General features: G+C 36.4%; 1 protein-coding gene across 1 annotated transcript in view; it reads left to right on the top strand.

The window, feature by feature from the left end:
• EIF2AK4 (eukaryotic translation initiation factor 2 alpha kinase 4) overlaps positions 1-15,815 on the top strand; it is a 105,634-nt gene that overhangs the window by 5,679 nt on the left and 84,140 nt on the right. Inside the window, exons 2-4 of the mRNA XM_027869863.1 lie at positions 4,369-4,484; positions 6,393-6,495; positions 15,100-15,273. Coding sequence (XP_027725664.1) covers positions 4,369-4,484; positions 6,393-6,495; positions 15,100-15,273 — 393 coding nt within the window. The remainder of the gene's footprint in view (positions 1-4,368; positions 4,485-6,392; positions 6,496-15,099; positions 15,274-15,815) is intronic.

Raw genomic sequence — 15,815 nt, 5'->3', positions numbered from 1 at the left:
GGCAATCTGCCAAGTTTGCCCTCTTAATATCATACCTGTGGATACTGCATGAAGAAATAAAAGGACACTAAAGAATATAGATAAGGGAGAAGCACTGAATATACAAAGGATCATGCTGGAAGTGACATAAATTTAAGTGTATAGAGATATTAGTTTCATGATATCTGAAAGAGGAGAAAATACCAAAGGCTTGGGGGATGGTGAAAATGGGCCTTGTTATTATTAAAATAACACAATGTAAAATGATAAAATATTTGGCTGTCTAAATTTTTAAGTTTAATTTATTAATAAAGTAATTACAAACCTGATGAAATTTACTTCTAAATATTTAAAATTTAATTTTAAGGAAATAAATATTTTGGTTTTTCACTTATCTACCAAAATTACACAAAAACTTAAAAACAAAAGAAACAATGAACATCATAGTAAAATGGATTTAGGTTCATTTGTTATGTCAAATAGATTCAGAAGACATTCCTTTTTTAAAATTTATTTTTATTGATGCTTTTTGTCTTTATATTATATTCATTTCCAGATAAATTCTTCTCCCCTCACCCAGCAGGTCTTTCCTTATAAAAAGAAAGAGGAAGAAAATTGCAATAAAACCAGCACATTGCTTTTGTCTGGCATTGTATGATATTTTTCTTACCCATAGTCCCTCACCTCTGCAATGAAGGGAGAAAAATATATTTCTCAACCCTTCTCAGATATAAGCTGGGTTATTATAATTACATAACAATCCATTTCTTTTTATTATGGAAAACACTGACTTTCAGAAAAGGAGCATAAGGGAATATAAAAATACCATAACTCATTTAATATAACTTTTGTCACATGGAACTTTATTCAGTCTCATCTGAGTGGTCACTGGCAGCAGTTCTTTTTTCTGATTTTAACCATCTTCGTGGATGTCTGAAAACTAAAAATTTATCTTAATTTATATAAAATACTCTCTCCTTATTCATGATTATTTCCAAATACTTTAAAATATAAACTTTTTTTTTTTAGCTAAAGTTCGTAAGAGTTTATTAATAGGCAAGCATTCCTACTTCCCCTACTATACCAGTATCTTTCACATGCTAAAGAAGCCAAAGGAATGAGGCCCAGACGCAACTTTGTCCCAGGGAGGATATGCTAGGCTAAATACAATCTTGTGGTCCTGGAGCAGACACCTAAAGAGGATCAGTTTTCTGTTGCACTTTTCACATCAACTAAGTGTTTGCTTGATTAGTTGCTTGGTTAGCAACGTTATCATCACTTCATTATAGAAGCCTTTCCTTAGTTGTTAATCTCCCACTCCAGCCCTGGAATCACTTTGTATTTGTTTTGTTTCTGTGATATGTGATAAATAAATATTTAATCTATGAATATGTTGAGGTCCCAATAGACATTAGAAACTGCTTTGCTTTTGTATTTGTATCTCTAGCACCTATCCTGCACAGTGCCTGGCACATAGTAAGTACCTGATAAATGTGTGTTGGGTGATTGACTAATTGACTGGCTTACTTTTCTTCTTTGGATTTTTCATCGAAGACATTAAACAGCATGAATTGGTTGACTGGATTGTTCCATTCTTAACAAAGTTTTTATTTTAACTTCTGTATTTAAAAGTGAAAATACACTTAGAGTAGATTCTCAAACTTTTGATTTCATCTGGTTTCATTTGGTAAAGAATGCCTTGCAAACAAAGCTCTAACTCAAATATGTTGAAAAAACAACATATTGTAGTGGATAAAACACTGAACTTAGATAAAGAAAGAGCTAAATTCAAATTCCACCTTAGAGACCTACTAGCTGAGTATCTCTGATTAGGTGACTTCACCTCTCTGAGCCTCAATTTGCTATTATTCCTTACAGCTCTAAATCTATCTATGATCCTATTTTTTTTTAATGGTTTTAGGATCTTCAAGGCTTTCTGTGGTGAAACCTGGGTACTTTAATTTCCACAGCCATTTCTGTTTCAGATAGCTTTTTAACTTTTTTTTAAAGCAAGCTCTGAAGGAATGTTACTACTCTATCCCTATTCTTTGCATTCTTTTCTTCTTATTTCTTAAAATTAGCAATGATAGGATGATTAGATTTAATGTTTATTGACCTTTTTGTTTTAAGGATATATGAAGAGTGTTCAACTTTGTGTTATCAAAAATGCAAGTTTAGGTTATAGAAGGTAGATTCTATTGTAATATGTGGATGCTCATCTATTATGACTTCCCATGAAGCTTTCATACTAATCATACTATATCAGCAGCCAGCAAAACAAATAATTGACTGCTTCCTGATTTCTTTAATATATTTAGATACTCTGTAGTGTATTTAAGTTTCTCTTATTTCAAATTGTGCATAGTAGATTTGTAGTTTCATGTGCAATCATCTTTTTTATTGTACTATCTTGTGGAAATACTTGTTATTCCATAAATTAAAAATAAAATTAGGAAAAAAAAAGAAATACCTACTTCAGGAATCTCACTCATATAGGTATTCCTTACACTGAAACTAATATCAACTCTTTCATGCCTTAGTAGAAGGTCTTCATGATTTGGTGTGGCTAAATAATTCATGAACTAGTAACTAAACTTCTGGTGACTTAGGTTGGTCCTTAACCAACAAGTATACTATCAGTTTGATGGGTCTGTGCTTGAAGCTTTTCCATCCTACTAGCACCTGCCAGAGCTTGTTGTCCACTTTGAGAACCCTCGGTCACCACTATCCTGTGATGTGGCATCAAAGGTTGTTGTATTTGTCCTTCGTTCTCGAAGAGGACCATGACATCAGAGAGACAATGACATGACTTGCAATTGACTTTGATTTGAGTGAGGGAGGGCTGTACAAGGTCACCAGCCTTACTTTCTCCTTCAGAGCCATCTGGGTCCAGTGGTCAGATATTCATCAGGACGGCTGGAAATGGCCCAAGATGCAATGGGAGACCCTGGCCCTTTTAAGCTAAGGTCTTTTCAGATTCTCACTTTTGAGTGAGGTAATGCCCATTCAGTGAATAGATCTCTTTAAGAAGTGAGTCAAGGAATGGCCCCTTTAATTAAAAAAAAAAATCGAACTGGGAGAAGACCCTCAGGATTGCTGGCCAAAAGAGAAACAGTTACTAATTTACATTCACCCTGAGCCAGGAGGGCCCAAAAAATAGCCATTAAGTGGTGGTTGGGCAGAGACCTAAGGCATCAAAGGAGGACTTTTAGTGGAGGATTTAATTTAATAGTTTATGAAAGTCACAAGTTTGTAATGGCCTGTTTTTCCCCGTCAAGTATAGTGCAGAAATGATTCCACATTCTAGAAGTTGATCTCATCATTTTGCTTTGTGGAGTTTGGTTGGGGATAAAGTAAAAGAAACATTTTAGTGGTCAGCTGAGGGAAAAACACTAAATTGCTGCATATACAATAAACAAATTTGGTAAAGGCATCCTCTTGGAGTTGAGTGTGAACAACTTTCCAGTCTTGTAGATCCCCTTATGGCTAAGACTGAGTGGGTGATTTTTGCCATAGAATATTGAATTAATAAGAATTTAATTGACTTATAATGTTATTAAAAGGATACTTCAGGTAGAATATAGTTTAATATTACAGATACAAATAAATCAACATTTTAAACTTCTAATAAAGAAAGTTTACTTTTAGTCACTTTTTTTTCTTAAGATTTCAAGGCCATAGAGAAACAGAGTTCTAACTTCTTTCTAATACCCAGACTCTAGATTTGCTCTTACTCTCCTGAGGCTCAGAGTGTGTGTGTGTGTGTGTGTGTGTGGGAGGAATATGTGTGTACAGTCACAATAATTAATAAATTCCTTGTTTTTTTATCTCAGGGGGAACAAATAGATGCTGTTGCCGCTGAACATTCTATTTCCAGGCCTTTTAGGTGTAGCCAACCTGAGCTCCCCCAAATTGTCATATTAATAGATAAAAAACAGAAGACCAGAATAAACAGATTCTAGGTTAAGTTTGGGTTATGCAATATTATTATTAAAGAACAATAAAAGAGTTAGCTAGGGGAGGGCAATTATTTCAGATGATACACAATTTTAAATTTTGAAATTTTATATATTTCATCATGTCTTTAAAGTAGAGTGGAACATTTTTATACAATGGTATATTAAACATACATGACTTTTGAGTTTTCTTTTATATATACAGTAGGCAAAAATGTGTAGAACATCTATATAAAATACAAGTATATTTACAAAATGAAACACAATTGGTAGAGGTTTGGACTAAGATGATCAATGTCACCATTTCTTTTGCCCTTTTTGTGTCCCCAGTTATTTACATAGTGCCTGGCACCTAGTAGGCACTTAGTAAATTCTTGTTACTAGTTTTCGCTATTAAAAAAAACCCAAGTCTCTTATTTTTTTTTAATTTTAGGTAAAGGAGCCCCCAGAAATCAATTTAGTTCTACATCCCCAGGGTTTGACTGGTGATGAAGAAGTTTATGTCAAAGTGGATTTGAGAGTTAAATGTCCACCAACCTACCCAGATGTGTGAGTACATTTGTGGGTTTTTTTGATATGATTTCAGTTTGCCCTTTCATCACCACAAACGCTAGCTGAAATTCATTAATGAGAACCTCCCTTTTACTCCATCTTAAATGTTTATTTCATTGATTCCTCATCTTCTTTCAGACCCCCTAGTGTGGAAATTTCTCAAAAGTCTGTCGTAGGCCCTTTCCACTCTTCTTTCCCCACTCTTTCCTTCGATAGGCTCATTTACTCCCATGGCTTTGGCCAGTCCTGCTTCAAAAACTATCACAGTCTACATTCATAGTGACTTTCTGTGCCCAACTCGCATCTGCAGCTGCCTCAAAGATATCGCCACCTGGGTGTCCCAAACCTTCTGAACCTCTCCATTCTGACCTCAGCATTTCTTTCTGGGGTGCCATCATTCGTTCACCTAGTCTCTCGTTTAAGACCTTGTTATTGCCTTCTTGATTCTTTCTTCTTTCGTACTTTTCATATCCCGTCACCACCAAGTCCCACCCGTTCTACCTCTACAGCATCTCTGAAATCACAGAATCATGGGACCGCAGAGCTACCCTTGAAAGGGACCTCAGAAGTCATCTAGTGCAATGTTTTCATCTTTCAGGTGAGGAAACTGAGGCTCAGGACGTTTAAGTGACTCATCCAAGGTCGTATGAGTAGTATCAGAGACAGCATTTGAACCCAGGTTTTCTGACTCAAGCGAGTGTTTTTTCCCTATACCGCACAGCTTCCCCTGTAACACTCCATTCCATATTCTCTGTTCTCACTCCAACCACCTTAGTTTAGGTCTTCAGCACCACCAGTCTGAACTTTTGCTACTTATCCTCCCAGCAGATTTTTTTTTGCCTTCACTATTTCCTCCTCTCCAATACCGTTCTTCATACCATTATTAGGATAATTTTCGTTATGCATTGCTCTGGTCCTGTCATTCCCTTGCTCAAAATTCTTGATTGGCTCTCTTTTGGTAACTGGAGCAAGTTTACATTTTTTTTACCTGGCATTCAAGGCTCTTCACAGTCTGACCACACCAGCCTTATTTCATATTGATTCTTTCCTTTCATTCTAAACTCCAACCAGACTTAGTTACCCTCTGCCCACTGTGCCTCAGTTCAAGTTGATCGTCATACTTGAAATGTTCTTCTTTCACTTCACCTCCTGAATTCCTACCCATCCTTAACAAGCAAACTCGAATTCCAGCTCCTCCATGAAGCCTTCTCTGATCCTCACATCAGTAATAAACCTTTCCCCACAAGCCTCACATAGCACTTTTGTTTTGGAATTCTCTAAATAGGAATTCACAAAAAATTGATTGTTATAGTTAATCCTTGTGTCTTATTCCCCCATTGAATTATAAGTTCCATAAGGGCAGAGACTTTGTGTTATCTAAATGTTTATATCCTCTAGCACTAGTACCCAGTTAGCATTTAATTTTGTTTGTGGAATGAATGAATGAACACAGATCCAAATTGCAGGAACTTGCTGAAGCACAACAACAGGCTCACAGGGTGGAACAGAGTAAGACTCTTTGCCCTTAAACCTGCGACTTGTGGCTTGCAGATCCCCTTTAAAGGATAGAGCGGGCACTTCAACGCCTGGTGGCACCTGATGCTTTCTCCTCTTGCAGTTGACCCTGACTTATAGGTTAAATCATGTGTAGTCTGCCCACTTTCCTGCAAGATTCTGATGACATGATATTGATCTTTGTATAAACTGGAGTTGTCTTGTGAGAAAAATATCCTGTGCTTTTTTTTTATCATTATTAACAGTATACTAGAGATTGTTGAGATTTAAGTGATAAAAGTGATATAGCACAGTAAGGTTCTTATTGAACTGTTGAAGAGTATGTGTTATTAACTTAGTGATATCAATGCAGCACTTACTGAATTCTGAAATAAGCCTTTTGTTTTCCAGTGTTCCTGAAATAGAGCTAAAGAATGCAAAAGGTTTGTCAAATGAAAGTGTTAATTCACTAAAGGCCAACCTGGAAAAGTTAGCCAAAGAACATTGTGGAGAGGTAAGATTAAAAAAAAATTTTTTTATAATCAATGCCATCAAAAACTCAAAACAGATGTTTCATCTAGCATTTGGTGGGACTCACTTTTACCTTTGACTTAAAAGTTTTTTCTGTGTCCCTTAGGTCCAATTTATCCCTAAATTTTTAGTTTCAAATATCCTGTGACTAGGCTCTAAAGCAAAATTGTTAGCACTTATGATGTAAAGTTGACCAGTCGACCGTAGAGATATTGTCTACTAAACAGGTTCACACTGAGGACTTTTTTGGCCAGTGAATAGTACTACAATTGGCATTTTGGTATACTGGATATGCTATTAACTTCTATCCTGCCACAACAAAATCTTAGCTATCACTTTAACACTGAAAAAATCTTGGTTTTTCCAGATTTTCTTGATTTTTGCAGGGGGAAGAGAGATTGGAGTGGGGGATGTGGCAGGATGGCGGGCATGCAGCACTGGCTTCACTTCACAAAAGTATTTGTTTCTAGGTCTAATCAGCCCTGAACCCTTCTCCTCACTACCTCAATCTTAGCCTGAGGAGGAAAAAGAGATGGTTCAGTACTCACTCTGTCTGGGCTCCAACCCAGCTGCAAGTCCTTTTCTGCTTCAAAACTGGTGTGCTATTTGCTCCTCTCTCTGCCATTGATCCCACACATCTGTGAGGCTTGGACAAGAGAAACAGCAGATGGGTTGAATCATATATTGCTGATTTGTCTTAGACCTTCTATGATCTCTACCCGTTTCCCTAGGGTTCACAGTTTTGAGTCATGGATCACACCTCCTCCAACAGACCAGTATTTACTCAAAGCCTTGTAGTTTTCAATGTAATATGTACATTATAGTAATAATCATATTTAACTTCCACAAACAGTGAAGGAAGGGTTATTTCATAACAACTTCCCTCCTCAGCTATTTGTAATAGACTCCAATGCCTGAATTTCTGTGCCTGAATAGTATAATAAAAGACAAGGGCAGGCAGATATGGCTGGACAAAAATCTGGAGGTTTTAATGGCCTGCAAGTTCAGTAGCAGTCAACAGTGTGATATGACAACCCAGAAAATGAATACAATGTTAGGCTGCTTTAAGAACAGTACAACAGGGTCCAAGATTAGGGAGGGTATAGGGCTGCTGTTGCCTTTCCCCAGCAGACCCCTCTGAAGTATTCTGTTCTGTTCTGGATGCCACATTTTAGGGGTAAAAAGAAATATGCCAGAGAATGTGCAGAGCACATTAGCAAGGATGGTGAAGAGCTTTAAGTTCAAGCCATTAGGGGATCATTTGAAGAAACTGAAGATATTTAGCTTAAAGAAGTTGCCAAGAATATCCCAAATGGGGTCATGAAGAGTCGGACATGACTGAAAAATGACTGAACAACAACAAGCTTAAAGAAGAAAAGATTTTTTTGTTTTTGCTTTTTGCTGAGGCAGTCGGGGTTAAGTGACTTGCCCAGGGTCACACAGCTAGTTTAAGCGTCAAGTGTCTGAGGCCAGATTTGAACGCAGGTCCTCCTGACTCCAAGGCTGGAGGTCTATGCAGTGCCCCACCTAGCTGCCCCAAGAAGAGAAGATTTTATAGGAGATATAATATCTGTCTTCATGTGGAAGAGAATTTTTGCTGGGTCTGCTTTAGTGAGGCATTGTGGAAAGAAGAGCACTTATTTTGGAATCAAAGCAACTGAGTTCAAATTCTGCTCCAGGTGGTTACTACCTGCATGGTCTTGGGCAAGTAAATATCTCTTTTTGTGCCTCACTGTTCTCATGTGTAAAATGAAAACGTCAGACTAAACAGACTCTAAGGACCCTTCCAGTTCTAAATCTATGATCCTGTGGTTAGCCACCGAGAGCAGAACTAGGAACATTGTCATCATTATCAAGTGGAAGTTTCGAAGAGGCATATTAGGCTTAATATAAGGAAGAACTTGTTAATAATTAGACTTATCCAAAAGGAAAATGGCCTACCTCAAAATGTAGAGTGGTCCTCATCACTAAAGGTCTTCAAATTGTATGACCACTTGTCAGCTGTGTAGAAGATTCTTGTTCAAGTACAGGGTGGACTAAATGGCCCCTTAAGTACCTTCCAGCAATAGGTGTTTACCAAGAGAAATCCAGTAATGACTTCCTCAGCGGTTGCCTGAACATAAAGGTTCACATATTTAGTCTTCTGAAAATGTCTTGACCACAGTACTGTGGAGGGTAAACCCAAATGGTTTCTGGATGTGTGGTAAAGGACTACAGGGATTTCTTTCCTTCACTTCTTTCTAATGATAGTGCTCCCTTCTTTTCCTTTTAAATGTTTACCCTCAAAGATCTTATTATAACCTTCATAAAGAAAGAGAAATGGAGGCAGCTATGTGGCACAGTGGGTAGAGCACTGGCCCTGGAGTCAGGAAGACCTGAGTTAAAGTCTGGCCTCAGACACATAACACTCACTAGCTGTGTGACTCTGGGCAAGTCACTTAATCCCAATTGCCTCACCAAAAAGAAAAAAGGAAAAAAAAAAAAGAAAGAGAAATAACTATAAGCTAATAAGCAAGTACTAAACTGGAAAAGCTTTAGGCCTCAAAGTCTCACTTGTTAAAGACAACTCTATTGTTTAAGTCAACTAAAGGATAAATAAAATGACAAAAAATTTTAATGTATAGGTTATAACATAGTTAATCAGAAGTTGATCTCTAAGATCCATTCTAGCTTTAAAATTGTCTGACTTCAAGTTGTATTTGAATGCTGCAGGGGCAGATCAGGTAAATGATGTTTTTACTGTAGGACCTTTCTGATAAGAAAGTGGGATCTAAATAATTATTTCATTAGCACTTTCTTGTTACTCAGGACTCTTGCATCAGATTGGAAAGTTCAATTGTAGGAATCTCTCTGGATGCTTGGATTTATGTTCATGTTTCAAATGTTAGCTATATACCCTGTTGTCATACTAACCTTCCCTTGAGGCTGTCACCACTTACATTAAGCCCTTAACCTGAAGATGTATTCTTTTTTTAAAGATAGAAAAGATTAACAGTTATTTGATATGTATTAGCATTTTCTACATATATAATCAGAAGAAACTAAAAAAATACTGAAAAAGGGACAACTTTGAAGAGGGAATGAGTAGCAGTCAAAAGTATTCAAAAGCAGGTATAAATATTCAAGAATTTTCTATTCAAGAGGAGCTCTTAAGTACATTGCCCTGAATGCAAGGACATTCAGTGTTTTCTCTATCTAGTGCAACAAAAAGATGACAAATCAGCTTGCCAAGGCGGAAAAGAAGAGACATGTAGTTATGAGCCCTTTTGTTGAATGTGTATTTGGTTACTGTAGATTATGCCATTCCTATTTGTCACCAATTCTGTTTGTTCTCATTTTTATTGGTCTACGTTTTTTTAATTTAGAAATCTGAATTAATAAGTATTTCTTTTCAAAAAAGAAAGAAACACAGAATATTACAGCTAGGAGGTACCTTGGATGTTATTGAGTTCAACCCCTGCTTTACAGATGATGAACCTAAGATACAAAAGTGAGATGACTTTCCCACGGTTCTGAAACCACTTAATGACAGAACTAGGCCTAGAATCCAGGTCTCCTGACTCCTAATACTCTTTCAGCCTTTACACAGTAACTATAATTTGGTTATGCCCCAATAGAGGTTCTTAGGGGAACTATTTTAATGTAGAGATCAAAATTGTTGATAACAAGCTTACCAATTATTTGTACATAAAATTAAAGATTTGCAAATACTTAAAGTATTTTCCTTGAAATCTTTCTTTTTATTTAGCAACCCTCTCTTTATAAAAATTATACCTTTGTTTTATTTTTTTCTGAACCATTAAAGTTTGAATGAGTAAAGTTTTATGATATTTTAAATAGGATTTAATCATGAGTAAATTACAATGGTAGAATGTTTCTCACTATATACATACATATGTGTGTATGTGTGTTATCATATACCATCCTGAGTTTAAAGTACACGCATTGAATAGTAGCTAGAAATGACTGTTCTAATAAGAATTGACTGACTGGAAACTGAAGATTATTCTGGTGAATCAGTGAAGAATAGTATAAGAGAAGGTGGGTTATATGTATTGCATCAGAATTCTTAGTGCTTTACAGTAGGTAATAGCCTTCATAATTGAGAGATGATGCCTACCCCTAATTCTGAGTGCTTCTATATATGGCAAACCAAAAATTTACTTTGGTGAGTCTTATCATTTGCATATTTTAATCAAGTTAGATTTGAACTTGAAACCTGGTGTGACATTTACATTCAATAAGAAGTAAATTTCCATTATGAACTTTTCAGTGTTAGTTGATTTGAAGATTAGGAGCCCACAGGCTATAAATAAGCATCTGTGAAAGTAATTCAATATAATTTAAAATGTTTCTTAAGTACTTCCTATATGCAAGGCCCTATGCTAGGCACTAGGGAATACAAAAATATGACAAGCACCTCGGTTTCAAGGATCTTATAATAGAGAGAAACTACATATATATAGGTAATTGTGGACATATAGAGTGTGTTAAGTGCAAAGAATTGCTCTGAGAAATCAGAATTAGAAGAGATCACTTTGAGCTAGTGGGAGAAGTCAAGGGGGGCTTTATAGACCAAGTGGCAGCCCCTGAGTTGGGCTTTGAAAGAGGAGAGGGACATCATTAGAGAACTATGAAGGAAGAGTGTGTACACGCACATGCATAGCCACAGTACAGGATGAGAATTAGATGGGAAACAACCAAGTTTGTTTAGAACACGAACTGTATGAAGAGGAGAAATATAAGATAAGATTTGACAGGTAAATTAGTTCCATATGTTAGAAAGCTCTGAATGTCATGATCAGGAGTTTATCCTTTATTGGTAGGCAATTGGGGGCCCCTACAGAATTCTGACTCACCAAAGTAAATTTTTGGTTTGCCATATATAGAAGCAGTCAGAATTAGAGGTAGGCATCATCTTTCAGTTATGAAGGCTATTTCCTACTGTAAAGCACTGAGAATTCTGATGCAATATATATAACCCACCTTCTCTTATGACATTATGACATAATTATGATATAATCAGAGTGGTACATTAGAAAGATTATTCAAGCAGTAGTGCAAAAAATAGTTTGGAAGGAGTTAGACTGTAGGCAGGAAGCCCAGTTAGGAGGCAAAAAGTAATGAAAGCCTGAACTAGGATGGTCACAGTGAGTAAAAAGGAGGGGAGAGATAAGAGATTGCTGCAGTAGACTTTCCAGGACTTGCATGGCTTGCCCAAGATCACACAGGCAGTAAATATGGCTGGTAAGATATGAACCTAGGTCCTCTGATTCCAGCTTTTTCCACTGTAACATATTGCCTCCATAATATTCCAGTAAGCATAATGATGTTGATTATTTGTGAAGAAAACTGTCACTGAGATTAAAAAACAAAAACAGAACAAAAAACCTTAAATAAATGTTTCACATCAGCTCGGCAGTTCTAATAATCCTTTCACATAATTAATGTGACCTTGGTGCTAGGAACATAATTCAGGGTCCTTAGATGCCTCTTTTTTCAGCTGTAATAGTGGTCTCAGTTCAATAGAGGTCTTGTTTTTCAGCATGTTGACTGAAAAGGTGTTTGTTTTGGGTAAATAGTTAATGTTCAAGAGAAGAATCTGACTTCGAGACTTCTATTATCTTGTAAGATTATTTGTTGTGTTTTTGACTTTATGAAGAATGTTCAGGGGGAGTTATTTAAAAAGTGAATTATACAAGCCAACTTTATATTCATGTGTTAATCAGAATCTTCTTAGTACTAAGTCTGATGCCTTCATCCAATAATAAACCTGTTAACAATAAAGGTGTTGAAGATTGAAATGCTTATACTTGTGAACAGTTGGACCAGGTTTGCTATAAAAGTGCTTCATGACTTGGTTTTTTAAATAATTTTGAATGAATGGGATAGAAATCTTTTGAGTAGTGGAGAAAACCTCTGCTGTTATAACCTGTGCATTAAGAAACAAATATATTGGGCAACAGTCTACATTTTCATCAGTACAGCTTGAATTTTTTTCTGTCACATAACACCCTATGCTAGATAGGAATCTATTTCTTGCAATTCGGTGCACTTTTATGAGTTAGGTGAAGAACTAAGTTGAAAAAGGAGGCAGAAGAAAGTGCTTCACAGAAGTAGCAATTTACCCAGAAATAATGGTCTCAGAGGACTAGGACACTCCCATGATCACTTGAGCTTCCTCAGCCTGTGCATTTTGCTGATGGAAAAAGAGGATTGCAGAGACCTTAGAGACCATCTAGTCCAATCCCCTCATTTAACAGATAAAGAAACTGACTCAGACAGGTTCAATAACTTGCCCAATATACACAGATAATAGCGGCAGTGCTGAGATTTTAACTAAGGTCTTCCAATTCCAAGGTCATTTGCATCACACTACTCCCCAGACACCATAGTAGAAGTTTGTTGAAATGTATTTATAAATTACACCTGGTCTCACAATGCCTTGTGGTTTTAGAAGAAAATCTTTGAGAATAGTGTACATGAAACTTTTAGTGAGTTGTTGTTCTTCTCCTCATGCACCTTCTGCTCCTTCACCCGTATGTGTCTGTTTGGGTTTGAGGGTACAAATTGAGAAGGTTAGACTGATTATTTTATTGGAGAGTTGCCTGGGGACACAGAGAGACTCAGTGACTTGCCCATAGTTACACATTCAATAAGAGTCAGAAGCAGGTATTTAACTCAGGTCTTGTGCCACACTGTCTCCTTTGTGGACTGGAATAAATCTAGATGATTAACCTTCCAGGCTATACCAAAACTAACTGAATTGGACTGGTGTCACAAAGCTAGTGACTTTCATGGTGGTTGAATCATCATTTCTTCTGCAGTATACTTTCACTGCTACCATGTGGAGTAGGGGTAAAGTTTTATGGTCCTGTATTTCTAAAGAGACAATGCCCGAGAGTCAGATTCAATCACTAATTTCAGCTTCTTAAAACAACAGTAGCTACAATAAAGTCTCTTTATTAAATAACGAAATGTTATGTAATTAGTATGTGAATACCAAAATATTGAGTATGAGATGCTCTTTTACAAAGTCTGACAAAATTAAAATCATCAACTGTTAACCTTGCACTTTACCTCCTTTAAAATATCTTTATAGATGTATTTAAACAGGCTTTCCTTCTCTTTACTCTCATGTTGACCTCACAACCCTCAACGGCTTTTTCTCAGGTACTAGATTCCTTCTCTTTAAGAAATCATCATCTCTTTTTGACTGGCTAGAAATCTGTTTGCTTCTTCAACATTTCTTAAGATCTTGCCACTTTCCAGCGTTTATTAGTACTGCCACTAAGTATATTTTTAAAAAGACTTGGAGGAAGAGACAGTATCTCTTGTGGATACCCCAATATAACTTATTTCTTTGTATCTCACTCTCTGTGAGAAAGTGAAAGTAAGTGCCTACTACTAGCTCTCCTGATTTCTGGAATTTTTTGTGTGACAGAATTTACTGATTCCCAGCCCAGCCTGATATGGTCCTTTAAAAGTCTTTAAAATATGGAAAGAACATGTTTGAAGTGTTTTGTTTTGGCAGAAATAAGGGAAAAGAAACCCAAAAATAGATTCCCATACCTCTGTGAAGAGATGTATTCTTACTATTCTTTTTCTCTTCCACAACGGCTGTCAGAATGTTTTATAATTCTACTAACTCACCAGCTCCCTTGGTGTGCAACAGATTGACTCACTAGTTACTTACTAATTACAAGTATCCTTTTTCTTTAAGTCTGTGAAGACCCCATCAGCATTGAAAATTAGCATTGAAATGTCTGATCCACCTTCCTATTGGCCTTATTCCCAGTAGATAGAAAGTGAGGTCTTTTTGTGCCAGCCTACATCTACAGAATGTTTTCAGAGTCTTTAGGTCATCTAGTAAAGCAGATGACTTGTTCTGATGTTAACATTGTTTATTTTCTGCAAAGGAGACATTGCTGTACTGGAAGATGTAGACATCTTCAGATTATTTAAAAAAAAAAAAGAATTCAATACCAGTGTGCACATTAACAACAACCATATAAAAAAAAGATAAAACTCAAGTCAAATCCAGTGGACAGTGTCAGTTCCAAATAACTAAAGTTAAAGCACACTTCCTTTCTATTAACAGATTAAAATATTAGAAAGTTTCTGGTACTATCAATGGCAGTCACTCTGACTATATTAGACAGTGTGCCTTTTTTTTTTTTAACTTCAGAAGGTAGTGGTGGTATTTATTGGTAACTATCTGGTGTTTCAAAACAAAATGTTCTAATTTCATGAAACCTTTTTTTTTAAGTCTCTGCTTTAATTTTGGTGTATAGAAAAGGCCAATAAATTAAATGTGCCTGGAAAGCAAAATTGAAACAATTTATTATATGCCTGTAATAATGTCTTAGTAGCAACAGTTTCTAAAATGTTGGTTTGCTGACATGATTTGTTTCTTGCTTAATATGTTAGAACCATAGTTCAGAAAGTATCCTATCAGAATGTTATCAAGTAAGTAGTACATTGTATCTTTTTGTTGTTGTTTGTTGTTTACTATTATGTATTATGCTATTGGGCCATTACTTTGAATTCTATGCCAATTAAGTTTCATTTTGGTTCAAATTTGTAGGTGATGATATTTGAACTGGCAGACCATGTGCAGTCTTTCCTCAGTGAACATAACAAGCCACCCTCTAAGTCTTTTCATGAAGAAATGCTAAAAAATCATCAAAAGCTGCAGGAAAGACAGGCCCAAGAGGAGCAACAGCGGCTGTTAGAAGCAAAGCAAAAAGAGGAGCAAGTGGTAAGAGAGGTTCTATTTCACACATTGTCTGGGAACATGGAATATAGTGGGTTGTGTATGCCTTAGGGTTCTGTATTCTTGTAGAATTTTATCATTCTGCTTATAACTAGCTTTCTCAGGGTCAGGGTCAGACATGACGTAATTAGATTCCCTGGCATTAACTGAAAAAAATGAGCTTAGCAAGTTCGTTCCCTTGTTATTGAGTAGCCATCCTCCTCCCACCCCACCCAGTACCTTCTGGCTCAACTGCAGCAGGTCACCCATACTTGATAGTCATTCTGAATATGACCGATTTCATAGGAATCCAGTAATGGTGACCACCATCATCATACCTGTTAAAGAAACTTTCCATTCTCACACTAGCCACAGATTGTCTACAGTAAGATTGAGCTAACCCAGGAGAAGAGGGCCCTGCTTATTTGGTGAATAACCTGGCCCAGCAATTCCCTGAAACAGCCAGTAGAGTAAATGTATGAATTACTTCTCTCCCACTCCTTCCCCCATCTTCTAGAAAAATTTTTATTTATTAACTCATTTTAAAA

Source organism: Vombatus ursinus, unplaced genomic scaffold (genome assembly GCF_900497805.2).
Source record: "Vombatus ursinus unplaced genomic scaffold, bare-nosed wombat genome assembly UNPS02014794.1, whole genome shotgun sequence".
NCBI lineage: Eukaryota > Metazoa > Chordata > Mammalia > Diprotodontia > Vombatidae > Vombatus > Vombatus ursinus.
Note: the sequence above shows the minus strand (reverse complement) of the source record. Positions and strands in the feature narration are given on the sequence as shown.